We start from the raw sequence: 22,183 nt of genomic DNA on the forward strand, positions 1-22,183 counted from the left end.
TTTCACATCAAAGTTTAACGCAACCCCATTTCGATTCTTGTTAGGAAAATAGCTATTTGCGGCATTACCCGTTTTGTCTGCTTCTGTTTTAGAAAATAATTTCCAAACTAAAACAAATGAATTCGTTCGCGGAATAGATAAAATCCATTATATAACACCAACGCCGTTATCGCTGTTTATCAGTTAAAATCAATCAAAATTTTGGTTCAGCACGGTCGAATCAAAACGAAATTGTTTTCGAATTAGTTCATACATTTGTGCGTAAAAGTGTTCTGTGCTATATTGAGAATCAATGTACAAACCGAGTACGACACATAACAATGGGAACGGTACGCCATCAGCGCCGGAATTGATTGAGAATCAAAGGGAAGATTTTGCCGATGGAAATCAGCCGGCATTCATCAATCATGGATTTCAAGATGATGTCAATCAAAAGTCCTTTTCTGACTCACCTCAGCAGACGGTGAATACAAGGTTTATGCCACACCAACCGGACGTAAATGATTCATATTGTGGTCGGTTGGCGAAAAATCGTAGACAGGCCAGTTCCGTTTCAGGAGGTACACTTAAAACGCAATGTGTCAAATTGTTGAAAGTCCAAGCAAAGTGAAATTTAATATTTCTTTTTCGAAGTGACTATTCGCCCGCGCGTGCCAGCAGCATCTTATAGACTATTTGCACGCATATGCCCTTTTTATCGCTCTTACAAAATATGATACAAAGAGCTCATGCTCTCTACTACAAAATGTGAGAGAAGGGAGCTGCCACTCTCTTCTACAATATGTGAAAGAAGGAGCTGAAACTCTCTTTTACAAAATGTGACATTTGTAGCTTAATGCTCCTTCTTACAAAATCAAACGCATGTCATCTTTCAAAGAATTTGACAGAAGGAACTTTTTACAAAGTGTGACACAAGGAGCTTTTAGATAAAGTGAGCTTTATGCTCCTTTTAACAAAATAAATGGCAGAGAGCGTATGTTCCCTTGTCAAGAATGTGATGCAAGGAGCTTTTTTGGAATATGATTATGTCTTTTAGAACATGTAACACAATAAGTGAAAGCTTTAAGTGATTTAGGGCTGTTCATAAATGATGTCACGTTGTTAGGAGGGGGAGGGTTCAAGAAAAAGTCATTATCCTCACAAAATTGGGTCAATTTTGACTCATTTCGCGTGACTGCGACTTTCGAAGAATCACTAAAATAGCATGACGTCATTTATGAACGGCACCTTCAGTCTATAAGATGCTATTTGCACTCGCGGCCGATTAGCAACTGCCTTTTTTTTATCTTGAAACATTCCAAAATGTATCATCGAAATGAGTTTATTGTTTGAATTTGCAAAGGTCTGTTGCTGATGATCAACTCTGGCCTTCATATCGGATGGGGTGTATGGCGTACTGATTTTGAAGGACGTTGGATATGGACTGTGAATTTGAGCCTTTTCATTTTTCTTATAATGGCATGGTCAGTGGGAGCATTCATTGGAGGATTTCTGGGAGCGATTCTAACGCCAATATTGAGAAAGGCTTCAATTTACGTAAGCTACGTTGTCCATTCGTATGATAGTTCGTTCCGTAACTTTTGTCATAAATATTTTCCAGCATTTGTCTGGCGCAATTATGATTGTTGGAAATGTGTTGATCATTACTTTGGAACAATACGCAGAAGCTGTTAGCGCTGGCCGTATTGTCATGGGCTTAGCGCATGGCATAGCATATGTCACTCTGATTACTCATGCCGGAGAGAATGCAGCGAGGGATATGCGTGCAACGATTTTGTCAATCGTCAACTGCATGCTGTACACCGGAATTTTCGTATCGGTTGTCATAGCCGGAACATATCGTTTCGATTTTCAGGGATTTTCCGGACCAATGTCGGTTGATCGAATTGTTGGACTTGTGGGTGTTGGATTAGGCCTTGTGTCCATATGTCTCACTATGTTTCTGACAGTCGAATCGGTTCCATTTCTATTGCATGAGAACAATCTACAGAACGCGATGCCAACTTTGAAACGATTACGCGGTACAAGTCACGAGACATTAGCGGTGTCACTAGAAATGGAAGAGCTCACTTTGATGGTTGCGCAGGACAAACGGGACAATTGGAATATATTCATCGACGGCAATGGACGGCCACTAGTGCTATTGATTTTGATGCGGTTAATGGTAGCGCTGACCAACAATTTTTTGATCAATATCGTTGCATTCGCTTTTGTTACACAAATGATTGATGGACTCGAACACTATTACGTTCCACTAGTCTACATCGCTCCCCGATTGGGAATGTCAATTCTACAGATTTTCTATGCAGACGTTTTGAAACGAAAAGTCCAGTTGATCATTTCGTCCGTATTGGCGTCCATCACTTTAATTGTGATTGGAATTGTGTTCAACACGGTCGAGGTTTTTTCATTCGATCAACTGCGCGCGTCTCTTATTGCATTGGGCAGCTTGTGGTTGATCTTTCAGTTTTCCTGCAGCATTGGAATGGATCAAATGCAGGATGTGTATTTGTCTGAAGCATTTTCGACCGCCAAGAAACGATGGTCGCTGCCATTTGTTGTTGGCATTGAGCACATGTTCCACATATTTATGATTGGTCTGTACTTCATCATTTTCGCTGGGTGTTGCCCTGGTGTTAATTTCGATACCGTCGCAACTCCGGTTATTTTCGCGTCGGCAGGCGTGATACTGTTCTTCGGAATTTTGCTAATCTTTTTGATGCCCGAAACGCAAAATTCATCGCCGAAACAGGCCAGAGACATGTTTCTGGAAAATTCAGTTCACTTTACGACACCATTTGCATAGCTTCCGTAACGAAACGAAACCATTTTTTCTTTATAAAACTCAAAGTTCATTTTGGATATGACAAACGTCAAACGTGTAATAAAAGACTACGGAAACACTACCATTGTTTAATTAGTTTATACTAGTGAAGGTGAAGAGGAAGAAGCAATTTTTTTCATTTTTCTGCCATATTAAGGCTTGATTTCTACCTACCAAAAAAGTGTGAGTAACAAAATTGAATTTTTGCTTTGTTGCCTTGACAGCTCGCTCTCACACGGAGTACTTTTTCTTGAGTAGAAACCTGACTTAATCAAAGTATATAAACTCTGAAGGTAATGCAAATCCACAGTTACACACAAGGCTGTATACTTTGGGGAGGTCACGCAGACCGCCATTTTATTAGATACGCGCGAACACACCACTTCTTATGATTTTACATGTAAAAAATTTCACCACATCATCAAGACGAAGAGAATCATCAGAGTAGGTGAATTTTTGTATGAAATTGGCCATTTTATCGTCAACTGTGGTGTGTAACCCGCGTATCTGTATCTGCGTGACCTCCCCAAAGTATACAGCCTTGGTTACACACAGATCCAAACTTTCAGGTGAATTTTAGCGCCGTCATGTTGCACACGTATTGAATTCGTTTGCGTCAAGTTGCATCTAGTGGTGAATCTGGAACGATTTAGCGGCGTTATGTTGCACACATATAAAATTCGTTTACGTCAAGTTGTATTTAGTGGTGAATTGGAAGGATTTAGGGCCGTCATGTTGCACAAGTCTAAGTTAGACAACATACGAAAATGAATTCACCTGAAAGTTTGGATCCGTAATTTCTCTGATCCGCTGAGGGTCTGCATTACCTTCAGTGTTTATATACTTTGGACTTAATACGATCTAGGAAATGCAATCTAGGAAAACACCAATACCGAATACCGGTTTTGACGAAAAGATTCCGGTATTAACCCGGCATCACCGAAAAATTAGGTCTATTTTAAATGGAAAATTTTTAGTATTTTAAGTGTTCTTACGCACAGCGACGTACGTATCGAATTTCTTTTGTTATAAATGTAATATTTGACAGAAGAACAAAAGAAATTCGATACGTACGTCGCTCGTCGCTGTCTGTAGGGGCAGTAAGTAATAGATCATCTTCAAGGACGTTTGAAATGCCATCCACGTCAAGAAATGCCTTCCACGTTAAAAACACGCCATACAAATGTATGAATGAACGAAACTAAAGTGAGGTTACGTCTGAAAGTACCGTATCTTGAAGATGAACTGAGGACTCCGCCCTACCGCGGTTCGCCCTCGCACTAGCAATAATAATCAGCAATTTTTTTTTTATAAGTCAATTAAAAATTGCGCCGCCAATTTTTCAAAAATTTTGGGTTATGGGCCATAGCCAAAAAAAATCTACAGATGCTTTTGCAGAGTTTTCACTCTGTACGGCATCTAGAGGGTCTACTAGAACATATAAAAATTTAAAAAAAGTTTAAAAAAATGTTTTACCGCCGTTTTGGTATAGCTCCAAGTTTCACCGAGGGGCAATTTTCAAGAATCTTGTAATCGAGAAAGTCATCTCTTTTGGGTGAATTCTTTTTCGAGCTATTGTTGTGATAGCTCATTTTGTAGGTATTTCAATAGCGCATCCAGCAAACATACAGTTTCGATACGTAAATTTAAATATTTTTTGGTTCGCTGTTGGAATATGGGGCATTTCTTCAAGTATTTTCGAAAACATAACAAATTAGCTTCTCCTTAAAAAACGAAATTTTACTAGTTTTTCTACCTTTCTTGGTCCTTTTTAGTGAGACTAGTACAGAGGCTTGACTTCTTCTTACTGACAAAGACCAATTTTAGGGCTTTTACGGCTGATTTTCGGAATGATGGCAACAAAATGGTTATTTGTGTACCTGTTTTGGACGATTGATTTTAGGCAATTTCGCTGATTGTAGGCCGAACAAAGTGAGGCTTACAAGCGAAAGTTCCTTAAATCAACCGTTCCAAACAGGTGTACATGTAAGTTTTCATGCAGAGGGCCGGAAACCCGAGAAAATTCGAAAAATTGCCCTCATTTTCGGCCCCGAAGCATGAAAAATCTTTTACAAACTCAAATTTATCCAATATCATGACCAGTGCTGTGGTATTAAGAATCAAATATGACTCCATTCAACAAGATTCATTTGTTAAAAAATTTGTTGGACGAAATGTCTTTTCATTCGTGGAACTCGAACAATTTTGCGTATCATTTATACAATATGTAAATACGATCAGCCTTTAGCCTTGTACTCTCAATAATAATCCACGCTGAAGGCGCAATAGACCATGTCGAGCCATTTTAACTAATGATGGCATTTGAAAGGTGACCTAAGACTAAGACTGGAAAACTATTTCATTTCACCGGAAACACGCAACAAAGTACTTCCACCGAAAGAAGTTTTGAATTTGACCACGAAAATAATTTTAGACATATGAGTACATCTTATGACAATCTTCACATCAGATGCGGCTACAATGTTTGTTTACATGCAACGATAGCGTATCTTTTGCAGGCGCGCCGACTTTTGTATTGAGTGTTGGATGCTCAAGTTCAGATTTCTATGAACTTTTGTTTCGAGTGTTGGGTGCTGTGGAACAAAAAATTTTGGTTGTTGGGTGCTTTAGCAGGTGATGCAGGTGATGAGGTGATTTCGATTCAGTGGAAACATGGTCGATATTGGACGCATTAGACGAATGTAGAGTAGACTCAAGGTACTCCAACACAATTCGATATGTGTACAAAAATGCTACTTCATGTATAAAACTTCATAAGAGCACGGAGAAATTCAGAATTGGCCGAGGTGTAAGGCAGGGTGACACCATTTCACCGAAATTATTCACGGCGATTCTGCAGAGTATTTTTAGGAAGTTAAACTGGAGTAAAATGGGAATAAAGATAAATGGAGAGTACCTGAGCAATCTCCGCTTCGCTGAAGACATTGTACCGATAGCAGCGAATCTAGGTCAGGCTCAGCTTATGCTACAACAGTTAAGTGAAGAGGCGAGCAAAGTTGGCCTCAAGATGAACTTATCGAAAACAAAAGTCATGACCAACATCGGGGACGATAGAGAAATCAAAATTGGTGACACTGTCATTGAACGAGTCGACAGCTATGTATATCTAGGACATAAACTGAAGTTAGGTCTGGACAACCAAACTGCAGAAATAAGACGTAGGATTGGTCTTGCATGGGCAGCGTTCGAAAAACTCAGACTAATTTTCAAAAGCAAAATGAATAATAGTCTGAAACGCAAAGTTTTCGACACTTGTGTCCTTCCAGTGCTCACTTATGGAGCGGAAACGTTAACTTTAACAAAAGCATCCGAAGATAAATTGAGAGTGACACAAAGAGCCATGGAACGGAGTATGCTTGGAATAACACTCAGAGACAGAATGACGAATCAATGGATTCGACAACAAACCAGGGTCGTTGATGTCATGGAAAGAATAGCATCTCTGAAATGGAGCTGGGCGGGACATATTGCAAGAAGGACAGACGAACGTTGGACCAAAAAGATCATGAACTGGCGACCATATAAAAGACGAGCTATAGGTAGACCACCAGAGAGATGGACAAACGGAATTAAGAATATTGCAGGTACAAACTGGCAGCAAATGGCAATGGATCGTACGAAATGGAAAGAAGTTGGAGAGGCCTACATCCAGCAGTGGATCGAAACAGGCTGAAAAAGAAGAAGAAGAATACGAGTTCAACGAGCTATCACACGCCTCATAAGGTTAAAATTTGGCCGAGATATTAAATTTCAAAACTTGAAAATTTGTGGAAATTTGTATGAAGAAATGGATTTTCATACATTTTGAAAGTGACGAATTTTACCAACCTTTGTCACTTTGTTACAACGAAACTTTTGAATTTACCGGTGGATTTGGCTGAAATTTTCAGGGTATGTCAGGGACATAATTCTAAGAAACTTTGAAGGAATTTTCATAAAGGCTTATAATTTCGGAGCTATGAGCGTTTGAAGTGAGCTTTAGGACCCATAACTCAGAAAATATGTCAGATAGAAAGTTGGTTTAAAAGACAAAGTTATAGAGTTTCACATTCTAGTCGATGCGTGTTTCATCTTTTCACTGAAAAGTCGCTTATTTTGTAGCTATGAGTGTTTTAGGTGCGTTAAACTTTTGAATTTCGACAAATTTTCGTCAAATTTTCGAAATTCGATAAATTTTCGTCAAATTTTTGAATTTCGTCAAATTTGCGATTTTTGTCAAATTTTCGATATTCATCAAAGTTTCGATTTTCGTCAATTTTTTTATTTTCGTAAAATTTTCGAATTTCGTAAAATTTTCAATTTTCGTCAAATGAAAGCTCGAAGGTTCAGATCAAAGAGAAAGTTATACAGTTTTGTAAGAAGAATATTTTCGTTCAAACTGCACAATATGATTGTCTATTATCTGCGACCAAATTCTCAAAAATCACAACTTACAAAAGAGCTGATATCGCCCAAAACCCCTTATAGTGGAGGTGTGACGCAAGTCCTGTTATTCACTTACAAAAGAACTGATATCGGTGTAGTTGACGCTTACAGAGTCGACACGCAAAATGATATGTGTCACAAATGACAGCTGATGAGGAAAGTAAGCGAAAGTTTTGTCAACAAAAATTTTACCCGAAAATTTTTAGGAAGAAAATTATTTAAAAAAAAATTGCGTCAAAAAGTGACAGATGTTGAGGAAGGAAATTATAACAAATTGTGAAATATGTTGCTTTAAAGAATGGAATTCAAACGGAAGAAAGCCGAATCATCTGCCACTTTTTGACGCAAATTTTTTTTTGTTATAATTTTCTTCCTAAAATTTTTCTGGTAAAATTTTTGTTGACAAAACTTTCGCGTATATTCCACATCAGCTGCCATTTGTGACGCATATCTTTTTGCGTGTCGACTCTGTAAGCGTCACCTACACCGATGTCAGTTCTTTTGTAAGTGGATAACAGGACTTGTGTCACACCTCCACTGTAAGTGGTTTTGGGCGATTTCAGATCACACAAAAGATTTCCGCACAATAATTTAGCTTTAAACTGGTTTAGGAGAATTTTTCGAAATTTTTGTTAATTTCACTAATCACAACACTCTTTTCTGGCGAAGAATAGAAGTAGATCAAATTAGTGGAAATAACACAACTTTTCTGCTGATAATATTTTCAAGAAAAAAATTTACATTTTTTGCCATTAACTAAAAAAAAAGTTTTTGATTGATCAATTCAGGGCGGCACTGGGCTTTCATAAGTGAGGGACTTAGGTATAATTTTGACTTCATATGAATCCTTAGGCAGAATGCACCTGTGTTGTGCAAAGTACAGGACATACGGAATGGAGTTTGTAGTGAATATGTACAGTGTACAATCAGGACCAGACTGGGCATCGGATATTGTTGAGAAAGTTTTAAATTTAGGACCTTGGACTGGGGCTGCTATTCGGCTCTAGACATAAATTAAAATTTTAGGTCTATTTGAAAGGATGTTCTTACGTATGTCAAAGTTGTCTCTATAAATGTTTTTAAACTGTAGTAAAGGACTCGCGAGACACCAGCTAACTATCGTTCGGCCACGATAACACAGCTGCTATATGGGAAGCCCAAAGTCTCTGCTGTTATATGTGTTAAGGTGATAACCTCAGGTCGTATTTGCGATTAGTGAGAATAGAGTTTTTTCCCATGTTGTCATTAATTGTTGGTGGTTCGTGAGACGCTGACGCGTAAATTGATTTAAAAATAAAAACTTTAATTGCACGAAATGGCTAAAAAATATAAAAACATTCTTCGGATCGATTTTCAAAGCCTCGCCAGTCTGGTGTGCATGGTGTGCATTTTAACAGTTTTTCTTGTTCAAATTGTCGAATCGATTGATGTGGAATGCGGCTCAATGACACAAAGCAATATTCCTGTGGTGCTCAATGGTGAGCCGTCACGCAGAGGCGATTGGCCTTTTATTGCCGCTTTATACACAAAAAACCCAAACTGGTTTTATTGCGGAGGAACGGTATTATCGAAGAAGCATGTCCTCACAGGTCAGTGCAGTCATCCTTTCTTTTGCATCGCTCCGAATCAATTAATTCTTTTTTAGCGGCTCATTGCATTGAGTTAAAGGATACGTCGATAATGTATCGTGCTAAAGATATTGCAGTACGCTTAGGAGCATACAATCTAACAGCAGACAGCGAGGAAGGTGCACAAACTGTAGACGTGTCTAAAATTCATGTTCATGACGACTGGTATCAGTGGAGTCGCGATTTTGACGCTGACATTGCAATTTTAGTTCTGAGCCACGATGTCACTTTCAATTTGTACATTCAGCCAATTTGTTTGCCGGACGATGACGTCACCATTGATGACGTTGAAGGTCGTATTGTTGGTTGGGGCTATGCAGAAAATGGTAAAATGCAAGTAATTCCCAGATCAAATGTCACGAAAACCTGTACGACACCGACGCACTGTTTCTTGGCGAAGACGGTCACAGCAACTATTGCGTCATTGCGGACATTTTCTGCCGGAAACGGAGGCGGTGTTCCGAACAAAGGTGACTCAGGTGGAGGCTTCTTTGTCGTTTCTCGTTCACGTTGGGTCCAGTATGGCATTATGTCAGTGGTTACGGCGAATCAGACCGGTCATATTACTCTAGACTCATTTTCGGTGTACACTAACGTGAAGTTGTTCAAACGCTGGATACTGGAAATCATTGAATGGCTGATTTTCGACTGTCTGTTCGAATACTTCAGAAGCACGTGAGTCGTTGCTCGGTTGAAACAGTCAGTTTCAAGAACTAAAAATGAAACTTTTGTTTTTACAGCTATTCGTGTCGCCTGTTGAATGTCCGAACGAAACATGATCCATCGCATCCCGACAGTATTTCCAATCTGGAAGGTAGAACAGATGATGATGTTGAATCGATTCGCATTACAAACATCACGACGTTTCTTGAAGCAAGTAGAATCGGAGAGACTTTCCGAAATGTAAAGATGTTAGAAGTTGATGACCCGGACAGTAGTGAATCGAAGCTTCGCCTCTCGAACACATATTTGAAAGATTTGCAACATTTGGTAGAACTGAAGATTAAATCAGGGCGGGTTTGCTTTCTAGACGATTCATTCAGCAATCATCCAAATTTACAAAATATTTCTCTTGATTTTGTTAGACTTACGGTGCTTGATGCTGCACCATTTCGCACAAATTTGAAGCTTAGAGAAGTCTATTTAAGTTTAGCTGATCCAGAATTCATTCCCACGACTTTATTTGAAAAAAATGATTTATTGGAAAAAGTAGAGTTAGACTTTAGAATAGAAGAATCAACAACACAACTAAGACTAGTCAGTCAGGAACCTTTTAAGCCGGAAAATCTTCTCCGGAATTTATTTAAAAATAAATTTTTGTTGGAAAAAGTAGCATTGCGCTATATGACGAACATAGACGGTCTCACTTTCGAAACAAATGCAAAGCTTAAGGAAGTCGAACTGACACTGTCGGATGTCAAACTTCCCTGGAATCTATTCGAAAAAAATATTTTATTGGAGAAAGTAGCGTTAGATTTTCAGTTAACAGAAATAGACGGTCGCACATTTGAAACAAATACAAATCTGAAGGAAGTTCGTCTGCACGTCATGGATGAGATTCCCAGCAATTTATTGAACAATAATTCGCTCTTGGAAACGTTACATTTACGATATCAGAGCGACGAAATACACAATCAGACATTTCAAACAAATACGAAACTAAGGGAAGCCAGTCTGAAACTAACGCGGCTGAAAATACTTCCCTGGAATCTATTCAATAATAATTTGATGTTGAAAAAGTTAAAATTGTTCTGTTCGATAACAGAAATAGACGGTCGCACGTTCGAAACGCAAACTGAACTGACTCAAATTACTCTAAATGCACCAATCAGACTCATTCCCTGGAATTTGTTCAAAAATAATTGTTGAGAGGAACCCGACTATGTTCATATTCACCACCTTTATATCATGTACATAGAGTCAATTAGCTACATTTATATTAGGAACAACTACGAGAATAAAGTTTAGTTCGTATCGTAAAACCAACCACACAACGTCTTATCATTTTACCCAAATACTCTGCCATTAGGTTATGGGCAGGCCAGTTAAATAATTTTAAACAAAGAAAAATTATTTAAAAAGTTTCGAATAATTTGCATATATCTACAAATTGGGCCAAATTTCATCAAATATTTTTGTGTGATCTACGAATATGGCGAAGAAACCTGAATTTGATCTCAAGAAGTTAACGGGATCGGATAATTTTCATTACTGGAAATTCCAAATGGAAAATTATTTCGCACTAAAGAAATTGGATAAAAGCATAAAGCCAAAGCCGAATTTACCGGATGTGTCTTGTGAAAATGATCCTGAAAAACTCATCGAAGCGAAGTCGATTTTATCGCTAAGTGTGCACGAGTCATTGGTGGTTCATATTCGTAAAGCAAAAAGTGCGCTGGAAATTTGGAGGATATTCGAATACATGTACGAGGACAAAGGTTTACTGCGGAGAACGGGTTTGTTGCGCGCCCTAATGTCTGTTCGTTTGGAAGAGATGAATTCTATGCAATCCTATGTGGAGGAAATCATGAACATTTCAAACAGGCTAAGCAGCATTGGATTTGAAATTGGCGACGAATGGATAGCATCGATTTTGCTGGCTGGATTAACAGAGGAATTCAAGCCGTTTATCATGAGCATCGAAGGAAGTGGCGTTGAAATAACAGCCGACATGATAAAGCAAAAATTGCTCGATTCGGAAATTGGCGCCAATAATGTGAAAGGGAATGTGTTGTATACGAATAAGAAACCGAAGCCGAAACAGAGCAAGAAAGGTTTTTCGTGTTTCAATTGTGGTGGGAGAAATCACAAAGCCATCGACTGCAAGAAGGAGAAAAAATCAAACAATTCATCACAAAGTGGAACTGCTGGTTCGTCTGTTCACGCATCGAATCAACAAAATACTACGGCCAAAGTGGTGTTTTCAACGGCGTTTTCAGCTCAAGTTAAGGATGAAAAGAGAAAGCACGAGTGGTATGTTGATAGTGGTAGTGGACGAAATATGACACCGTATGGAGACATTGTTATGAACAAATCGAAGAGCAATGTCGATAAAGTGATGACTGCTGATAACTCAAATTTGGACGTTAAATGTATGGGCAATTTGGATTTGAATGTTTCAAACAACAGAATCGATGTGAAAAATTGTCTACACGTACCAGATTTATCGGTCAATCTTCTATCAGTGTCGAGCGTAGTGAAGAATGGCAACAAAGTGGTTTTTGATCATAACGGCTGTACGATATTCAACCGAAACAATGATGTTGTTATTCAGTGCAAAGAGTCAGATGGTGTATACAAATTCGAGTCGTCAGCTGTTGTAAACAGCAATTTTTTGAACGTAAACAACAACAATTTGGTGAAGTGGCATCGTCGTTTGGGCCATTTGAATTATCAAAGTATGTGCAGCATGCGTGATGGAGCTGTGGATGGAGTCAAATTTCAAAACGATTCGAAATTGTTGAAGTCGTGCGAGATTTGTGCATTAGGTAAACAAAGTCGACTGCCGTTCAAGAGCAACAAGTACAAGAAGAATACGAAAAATATTCTGGACATGATTCATGCAGACCTGTGTGGCGATATGGAAAAGATTTCTATTGGTGGTGCGCGCTACTTTCTTACGTTCATCGACGATTTTTCCCGGAAAATTTTCATCTACTTCCTAAAGTCAAAAAGTGAAGTTGCAAAGAAATTTTTGGTGTTCAAAGCTTGGGCAGAAAATCAATTCAACCGCAAAATCAAGATATTCCGCACGGACAATGGCCTGGAATTTTGCAATAAGTCGATCGATACAGTGTGTGTGGAAAGTGGAATACAGCATCAACGTACTGTAGTGTACACACCGGAGCAAAATGGTCTCGCCGAGAGAATGAATCGAACCATAGTTGAACGGGCAAAATGTTTGCTATTCGATGCCGATCTGGACAAATCTTACTGGGCAGAAGCGGCGAATATGGCAGTTTACCTCATTAATCGTTCAGTGTGCACTGCTCATCCTCGAAGTACACCGGAAGAAGTATGGTCAGGAGTGAAAGTCGATTTGGGCCAGCTTCAGTTGTTTGGCTCGCACGTTATGGTTCATGTTCCAAAGCAAGTACGGAAGAAATGGGACCACAAGTCAAAGAAGTTAATTTTCGTTGGGATGGACAACGACCGTAAAGGCTACCGATGCATCGATCCAATTACCAAGAAGTTGCTAATCAGTCGCGACGTGATATTTTTGGAAAAGGTAATTGACCCGATCGATAATCCGAACAATGAATTCGTTTCAGTGAGGGAAATCGAAGTCGATGACATGGAACGATCAAATGGAAACGAATCGGGTGTTGTCATCGAAGAGTCGTCGAGTTCGGACGATGATGAGTACAATTCGGGTCTAGAATTTTCGGATGAGGAGGAATCATTCGATGACACTATGGCGGATCCGAACTACGAGCCAAACGAAAGCGAAATGAACGATGCGACAATGTTTGTGAGGCATCAGCAGCTCAACCGTTACGTTTTATCAGCGAAAGTACAACCGACAGATGCTGAACCGTTGACAGTTCAAGAAGCTTTCTCGAGCCATAATGCAAGTGAATGGAAGGTTGCCATGGAAGATGAGATTAATTCGTTGGACGAAAACAACACCTGGAATTTGGTTAATCTGCCGCCTGGTCGAAAGCCTGTGAAGACCAAATGGGTTTTCAAACTGAAAAGAGACGATAAAGGAAACGTAATTCGTCACAAAGCACGATTGGTTGCGAAGGGTTGTTCGCAACGATATGGCGTTGATTACATCGAAACATACTCGCCGGTCGTTCGTCACACGTCTCTACGATTTCTCATTGCACTGGCGGTGAAAAATGGACTGAAGATCGACCAAATGGATGCAGTTACGGCGTTCATGCAAGGTGACCTGACAGAGGAAATATACATCGAACAGCCTGAAGGTTTCAAAGATGGTACAAGCCGTGTATGCAAGTTGAATAAGGCAATCAACGGCCTGAAACAATCTGGTCGTGTCTGGAATATCAAATTGGTAAAAGCGCTAAAGTCATTCGGTCTGAACCAATCGAAAATGGACCCGTGCGTTTTTTATACGAAATCGTTGGATTTGTTGTTGGCAATCTGGGTCGACGACATCTTTATATTCTGGAAAGACGAAGTGGTTTTGAAAAAGTTAAAAAAGTCGTTGAGTTCAACTTTCAAAATGAAAGAAATGGGGCAAGCTACAAATTGTGTTGGCGTCCGTATCACCTACACCGAGGACGGGATTGGATTGGATCAATCAGCGTACATCAGAGATGTGTTGAGTCGTTTTCGAATGGAGGATTGCAAACCAGTTTCAACACCGAGCGACGTTAACCAAAAGCTATCGATCAATTCAACAACAAACGAGGAGGAGGATGTCGATATTACAGGAAGTGTTCCGTATCAAGAGCTCGTTGGTTGTTTATTGTTCCTGGTGCAGGGAACCAGACCGGATATTGCCTTTGCCGTCAGCGATGTCAGTCGATTCAATCAAAAACACCGAGCAGTTCATTGGAAAGCGGTGAAGCGAATCGTTCGTTATCTCAAAGGAACGATCGAATTCAAGCTCCACTATTCGAGTCAAGGCAACGGAAATCTGATCGGTTATACGGATTCGGATTGGGCATCGGATGTGGATAAACGTCGTTCGTGCAGTGGGCATTTTTTCAAGTTTTCAAATGGAGCTATTTCTTGGTATAGCAAAAGACAACAAACAGTCGCTTTATCAAGTACGGAAGCTGAATATATGTCATTGGCGTCATGTATTCAAGAGGCAATTTGGTTGAAACAATTTGGTCGCGAATTGGACAACAGTTTAAACGAAACAGTTCAGCTGTTTTGTGACAACCAAAGCGCAATAGATTTGGCAACATGCGATGGATACAGGCAACGTACAAAGCACATAGACATCCGTCATCATTATATACGCGAAAAAGTAGGAGATGGTACTGTTGCCATTGATCATGTTTCAACAAACGAAATGGCTGCAGACAATTTGACAAAGGCTGTAACCAAGGACAAACACGAATTTTGTACCAAGGAAATGGGTTTGTGGTTTTAAAATTTTTTTTCATTCATTTTGCGTTGCAGTCAATTTTTTTGAGTAAATCCGTTAAAGTTTTTTTTTTGCATTCTTTGAATCGAGTACGATTTTGAATAAATTTCTTTTTGGTATTTTTGCTTAAACTTTCAATTAAATTTTCATCAAAGGAGTAATCAAAAATTTTAAAAAGTGAGGGTGTTGAGAGGAACCCGACTATGTTCATATTCACCACCTTTATATCATGTACATAGAGTCAATTAGCTACATTTATATTAGGAACAACTACGAGAATAAAGTTTAGTTCGTATCGTAAAACCAACCACACAACGTCTTATCATTTTACCCAAATACTCTGCCATTAATAATGTTTTATTGGAAATCGTATCGTTAAGTTCAAACGTAACCGAAATCGACGAACGCACATTCGAAACAAACCGAAAACTGAAAATGGTCTTCATAAAACTTAGAAATGCGAGAAAAACTAACGATCACTTAACGCTACCCAAAAATGTATTCAAAAATAATGTTTTGTTGGAAACTATAATGATAAGCTGCGGATTGAAGACAATAGATGAACACATCTTCGAAACAAATGTACAATTAAGAAATACGCTTTTGCCGCAAAACAGGCTAGAGTTCCTGCCCAGGGATTTATTCAAAAATAATTTATTGTTGGAACTAATTGATGTATCCGACAATTTGTTGAAACGAATTGATGTTGACTTCAGTTTACTAAATCCGGACGTACTCAAATACATTGATTTATCAGGCAATGTTTGTACTAGAGAAAAGTATAGTCCTGAGAAAAGATTTGACCGACCTTTAGTTGACTTTCAAAGTCGGCTGAGATACCAGTGTAGTAACGACTCAATAGTTTCAATTGAGCATGTCCCGCAGTAGCAGTTTTGTCAAAATGTAATAGATCACGCTATGCTTTCCTGTTCAGAATAAAAACCGAATTTTGCATGATGAATAATGGTATTTTGCTTTAAAAAAATTTCAAGCCACATATTACGCGGACCATGTGCCAATTTCACTTAGAACATTTAATTTCATTCTAAAACAAATTATTTCTGGAGTATATCGATCCGTCAGAGAAATGATAAGTTGGTATGCCTGTGGCGGTATGGGAGAGAATTACATGCGAATTCTCTTAAGAGAAGTGCCATTTTTATTCGACATGCTCCTTCTATCTCGCCACAGTAGTACTAAGTTATCATTTCTCTGCGATCCGTATATAATCATGGCCCTACGTTAGTGAAGGGCCGTGACACAAGTCCGTTCACACTGAAAAATTTGTCAAAAATTTTTTCCGCAGGACTGAGGAACAAAAAGACACAACTTTTTTGACTTTTCCCCCTCCGCTCCTACTACCCCCACTTATTTTATTCGTAATCTAGGCGTCCATACGAGTTCAACGAGCCATCACACGCCTCATAAGGTTAAGATTTGGCCGAGATATTAAATTTCAAAACTTGAAAATTTGTATGACGAAATGGATTTTCATACATTTTGAAATTGACGAATTTTACCAACCTTTGTCACTTTGTTACAACGAAACTTTTGAATTTACCGGTGGATTTGGCTGAAATTTTCAGGGTATGTCAAGGGCGTAATTCTAAACAAATTTGAAGGAATTTTCATAAAATCTTATAATTTCGGAGCTATGAGCGTTTTAAGCTATTAAGCTTTAGGACCCATAACTCAGAAAATATGGCAGATAGAAAGTTCGTTTAAAAGTTATAGAGTTATAGAGTTTCACATTATAGTCGATGCGTGTTTCATCTTTTCACTGAAAAGTCGCTTATTTTGTAGCAATGAGTGTTTTAGGTGCGTTAAACTTTTGAATTTCGACAAATTTTCGTCAAATCTTCGAAATTCGATAAATTTTCGTCAAATTTTTAAATTTCGTCAAATTTGCGATTTTTGTCAAATTGAATTTCGTCAAATTTTCGATTTTCATCAAAGTTTCGATTTTCGTCAAATTTTCAAATTTCGTCAAATTTCCGAATTTCGTAAAATATTCGATTTTCGTCAAATGAAAGCTCGAAGGTTCAGATCAAAGAGAAAGTTATACAGTTTTGTAAGAAGAATATTTTCGTTCAAACTGCACAACATGATTGTCTATTATCTGACCAAATTCTCAAAAATCAAAACTTACAAAAGTGCTGATATCGCCCAAAACCACTTACAGTGACGCAAGTCCTGTTATCCACTTACAAAAGAACTGATATCGGTGTAGGTGACGCTTACAGATTCGACACTCAAAAAGATATGCGTCACAAATGGCAGCTGATGAGGAAAGCACGCGAAAGTTTGATCAACAAAAATTTTACCCGAAAATTTTTAGAAAGAAACTTATAACAAAAACAAAATTGCGTCAAAAAGTGGCAGATGATTCGACTTTCTTCCGTTTGAATTCCATTCTTTAAAGCAATATATTTCACAATTTTAAAAACTTTCTTTCCTCAACATCTGCCACTTGCGACCCAATTTTTTTTGTTATAACTTTCATTTAGACATATGCATTTAAACTTTGAAGTGGAAGGGTGAGGTGGAATGTTTTATCTCTTCTTCAGAAAACTATTTTTTTCGATGTCCCCAACCAATCGTTTGTTACAAAATTTGCGTTATCGACTACACTATGAAGAAGAGCCAATCCAAAGCTCGAAATATTGTAAACAAACCATCGTTTTTAACTGCCTAACGCCGCTATAGTCCAAGAAACACCAAACATTCATTGACAAACGGCGAAGAAACAACACATAACATCTGTCAAATCGTATGGCAGTTTTAACATGGTGGATATGTCACTCATATTGTGTGTATTATACCAACCTTTATTTCCAGAATTTTATTTCTCTAAAACATAGAATTGGTTGTGTCAGTTTGTTGTTACGCCACGTGCGCCATTTCTGAATCAGCAACCTCATTGAAAAAAAGTGTTTTTTCGTTTGATTTCAAAGATTTTATATTTTATTTAAATACCAAAAAAGGATATCTTCTCTTCTTCGTCTTGTTCTTGTTTTCTTATTTACACGACAAAATAATTATTTCAATTTCACTCGTCATCATCGTAGTTTAAAACATAACAGTAAAAATTTTCTTAATTTCTTTTTTTTTTTGCATTTTATTTATTTAAATTAACTAGCATAATAATCATGTCATTTTTTAGTGTTTTCTTTTTCTTTTAAATATTAGTAAATAGAAAAAACTCATCTCACATTTCGTCACGTGAACAATAATAAATAGAAAAAAAATTGTCAAATAAAAAGGAAACACAAAAAAAATCTTAAAATATTTCCACTTAACAATTAAAAAATAGAAACTTTTTCAGCAATTAATAATTCAGTAATAACAACGCGTAAACTGAGATTGACAAAATTCACTCTCAGCTTAATTCATTTAGGTTTTAGAATTGAAACAAATTTCCCGCTTCTTTTTCAAAAAAAAATAAACAAAATTTTTCTCTAACCTTTAACGATATCAAAAATCTTGTCTCATTTCACTTGATTTTAACTCTAAAAATAATCAAAAAGTGAGGGCATAACACGCGGCACATTCCTTTTCTTTGTGTCACGTGACTCAAATGACGGTTCTCAAAGAACACGTTGTGAAGAACACGTTCCACGGCTGTGGTATCAGAGTCTGTGATCGCAATATTTTAATCTTGATTTTTAAATGCTCGGCACCACTAGCGTCGTAGGATGTATTCTCTTTCTATCCAAATCGGTTATTTACGTAACTGGGAATAAAAAGGTGAAAAGAACAGTCGAGGTCGATGATCACACACAAATGTGGTTTGTCATTTTTATACCGAGTTATGTACACAACTTTACGCACGAACTACCAAACAAGGAATCCATTACAGCCATGGCGTTGTAAAGTATATATTTGACAATCCATTACATCTCTGTAGGAGATGTGTCATAGTATGTTACGTCACTGTTTGTAAATATTTGTTTAGGCAAGTGTGAGGTTTGCGGAACGAGCCGAAGGCGAGTGGAGTAATCACACGTGCCTAAACAAATATTTACAAGCAGTGACGCAACAAATTTTACATGTTTGTGGACGGTAAGTGCATTTTCCCTGTCACAAGCAGTGATGTAAAGTGCACTTTACAGTGCATAGGCATGTAAAATGATTTTACATGCTTGCGGCTCGTAAATAGTTCTTTTCATCGAATTGCATAACAGGAAATAAAAATTTGAAAAGTCTAGTTTGCGTGTGTTTATTAACCTCGGACTCGTCTCAGATCAACGAAATTACCGCGAGAACTGAGCTTTTCAACTTTGTATCTCTTGTTATTTAAATGACTATTACATGCGGATTGCAGTGGTGCAGTGCAGTGGTGTCAATCTCTCATTTCTCTGGTAAATTCAGAATAGAACTTTGCCAGGCAATGCATTGCTTACTACTATCGTTCTGAGCGGGTGTTTTAGGCACCACAACCTCACAACTCATTGTGTCACCCCAAACATGATTGCGGATTTGTTTCAAATACCGACTGGATTTCTTTTTTAGCACAATTTTCGGTTATTCGAACCGGCTTCTAAGAAACTTATTGAAAACTGTTAGTTCGGAGTAACTACTCCGAAAAAAAAACAAACAAAATGGCGCCGTGCACTGCCCAATTCGATAAAAATATTTATCTTAAGACCATTTAACATAGTATTGCAACGCTAAAACTCTTCAAAATTATACTTTAGACGTAGCAAAATCACATTTTTCGATTAGAAACCAAAAAGAAAAAATCAGTTGAACATTTCCGTCTTAGGAAAACGAGCTGTCTGTCGTCTCTGTTTCTATTTGTTTGCAAAATTTGACACACAAATTATTGGTATATTTTCACTATTTTGAGTCATTGAAGAATGGGTCGAATGGGTTGTCCTGTTAATATTTGAAGTACTTGATTGAAATATTGATAATTACCGGCTTCGTAATCGTCTCTTACAACAATTGTCATAAATGTACGACCGATGTATGAGAAATGATCAATTGTGGCTAAATGTGTGAATTGGTAAGCGAAAAAGGGATTTTATCAATTTTAAAGAACTAACAGGTCATCAGTGTATTACTATCCTAGTGTCTGGTTTAAGCAACAATTTTTTTTAAAATATTTTATCCCTACGACACAATTTTATCTTTTGAATTTTAATTTTAATTTTTTTTAGTTTTAATTTAAAAATTCAAATGTTTATCAACTAATGAACCGATTTTTTAATTTTCAAAATTTTCCTTTTCTAACTTTTTTGAAGATTTTTTATTTTACTTTTTTTTAATTCACTAAAGGTCCTGATATGTTAGTTGTATGTGTTTAGTATTTTAGTTTTATCGTTTTACTGTTGGCTTTAATCAAGTGGAATTTTTGGCAATATCGAAATAGAATTTTTTTGTTTTTATTTTAGTAAATTTTAAGGTTTTTCAATTTTTTTAATTCGTTTCAATAGCCCGTGTGGTCGTGATTGGTATTTCTAATTACAACAGTGTACTCAACAGAACGAAAACAGTTTTAAAATTCGTTAAGTCAAGACTATCTTTGACAGTTCGTCAGGCCAAATGCATAAACACACTGAAGGTCACGTCAATGCGCAGTTACCGGTGCAGTTACACACGTATTCCTACTTTCAGTTTCATGTAAATTTAGTTTCGTTATGTTCCGCACATATTGAATTCGTTAGAGTCAAGTAGCACGTTCACTATTCGGTCCCATAAAAACGTTGCAGGCGCAACAACATTAGTCACAAGAAAATGTGTTGCTGGCAACATTACCAAAATGAATTCACCTTTAGCAGAGATCCAAAATAGATCTGATCCGCTAAGGGTTAGGAATACTGCCGTTCACCGTGCAGACAACTATTAATTAAGTAGTAAATTAACTCATAAACCACTCAATTTGTTACGTACACATTACGGAAACAGCATGAGTGGTACCCTAAATAGAGTACTGAACTGGACAGTGTATCAAACAAATTTTTGCACTGTAAAACAATCTGGAAGAATTTTGCATACAAAATAGTACTCTATTTGGCGACAGCTGTCATTTGAAGAACTTTCGCTTGAAGTGCGTTGATTTCACCCAAACTTTGTTTTGTCGGTTGGAAAAAGGGAAAAACTAGATGTGGAAATACAATAACCGTGCCCAGGTGTCCACGGTTTATTCAGTTTCATGAAACGGAGAGAAAACTTCAATTTTAAGTATTTTGCTAAAAAATTCTTCATGATAACACAGCTGCTTATAAGTGGACGCTAATTTTTGGGAATCCCAAAGTCTCTGCTGTTATATGTGTTAAGGTGATAACCTCAGGTCGTATTTGCGATTAGTGAGAATAAAGTTTTTTCCCATGTTGTCATTAATTGTTGGTGGTTCGTGAGAAGCTGACGCGTAAATTGATTTAAAAATAAAAACTTTAATTGCACGAAATGGCTAAAAAATATAAAAACATTCTTCGGATCGATTTTCAAAGCCTCGCCAGTCTGGTGTGCATGGTGTGCATTTTAACAGTTTTTCTTGTTCAAATTGTCGAATCGATTGATGTGGAATGCGGCTCAATGACACAAAGCAATATTCCTGTGGTGCTCAATGGTGAGCCGTCACGCAGAGGCGATTGGCCTTTTATTGCCGCTTTATACACAAAAAACCCAAACTGGTTTTATTGCGGAGGAACGGTATTATCGAAGAAGCATGTCCTCACAGGTCAGTGCACTGTGCAGTCGTCCTTTCTTTTGCATCGCTCCGAATCAATTAATTCTTTTTTAGCGGCTCATTGCATTGAGTTAAAGGATACGTCGATAATATATCGTGCTAAAGATATTGCAGTACGCTTAGGAGCGTACAATCTGACAGCAGACAGCGAGGAAGGTGCACAAACTGTAGACGTGTCTAAAATTCACGTTCATGACGACTGGTATCAGTGGAGTCGCGATTTTGACGCTGACATTGCAATTTTAGTTCTGAGCCACGATGTCACTTTCAGTTTGTACATTCAGCCAATTTGTTTGCCGGACGATGACGTCACCATTGATGACGTTGAAGGTCGTATTGTTGGTTGGGGCTATGCAGAAAATGGCAAAATGCAATTAATTCCCAGATCAAATGTCATGAAAACCTGTACGACACCGTCGCACTGTTTATTGATGAAGACGGTCACATCAACTATTTCGTCATTGCGGACATTTTCTGCCGGAGGCGGTGTTCCGAACAAAGGTGACACAGGTGGAGGCTTCTTT

At 37.9% G+C, this 22,183-nt stretch overlaps 2 protein-coding genes across 2 annotated transcripts in view; both read left to right on the top strand.

Annotated features, from left to right (window-relative positions):
- LOC119077315 (fasciclin-2-like) overlaps window positions 1–5,249 on the top strand; it is a 385,563-nt gene extending 380,314 nt beyond the window's left edge. Inside the window, exon 8 of the mRNA XM_037184485.1 lies at window positions 5,111–5,249. Within this exon, the coding sequence (XP_037040380.1) occupies window positions 5,111–5,113 (3 nt within the window). The 3' untranslated portion in view covers window positions 5,114–5,249. The remainder of the gene's footprint in view (window positions 1–5,110) is intronic.
- Window positions 103–22,183, top strand: part of LOC119077320 (arabinose-proton symporter-like) — a 31,323-nt gene continuing 9,242 nt past the window's right edge. Inside the window, exons 1-4 of the mRNA XM_037184500.1 lie at window positions 103–560; window positions 1,343–1,536; window positions 1,601–2,844; window positions 17,262–17,265. Of these exons, the coding sequence (XP_037040395.1) occupies window positions 293–560; window positions 1,343–1,536; window positions 1,601–2,806 (1,668 nt within the window). The 5' untranslated portion in view covers window positions 103–292 and the 3' untranslated portion in view covers window positions 2,807–2,844; window positions 17,262–17,265. The remainder of the gene's footprint in view (window positions 561–1,342; window positions 1,537–1,600; window positions 2,845–17,261; window positions 17,266–22,183) is intronic.

The sequence above is a fragment of the Bradysia coprophila genome, unplaced genomic scaffold (assembly GCF_014529535.1).
Source record: "Bradysia coprophila strain Holo2 unplaced genomic scaffold, BU_Bcop_v1 contig_235, whole genome shotgun sequence".
NCBI classification, from domain to species: Eukaryota; Metazoa; Arthropoda; class Insecta; order Diptera; family Sciaridae; genus Bradysia; species Bradysia coprophila.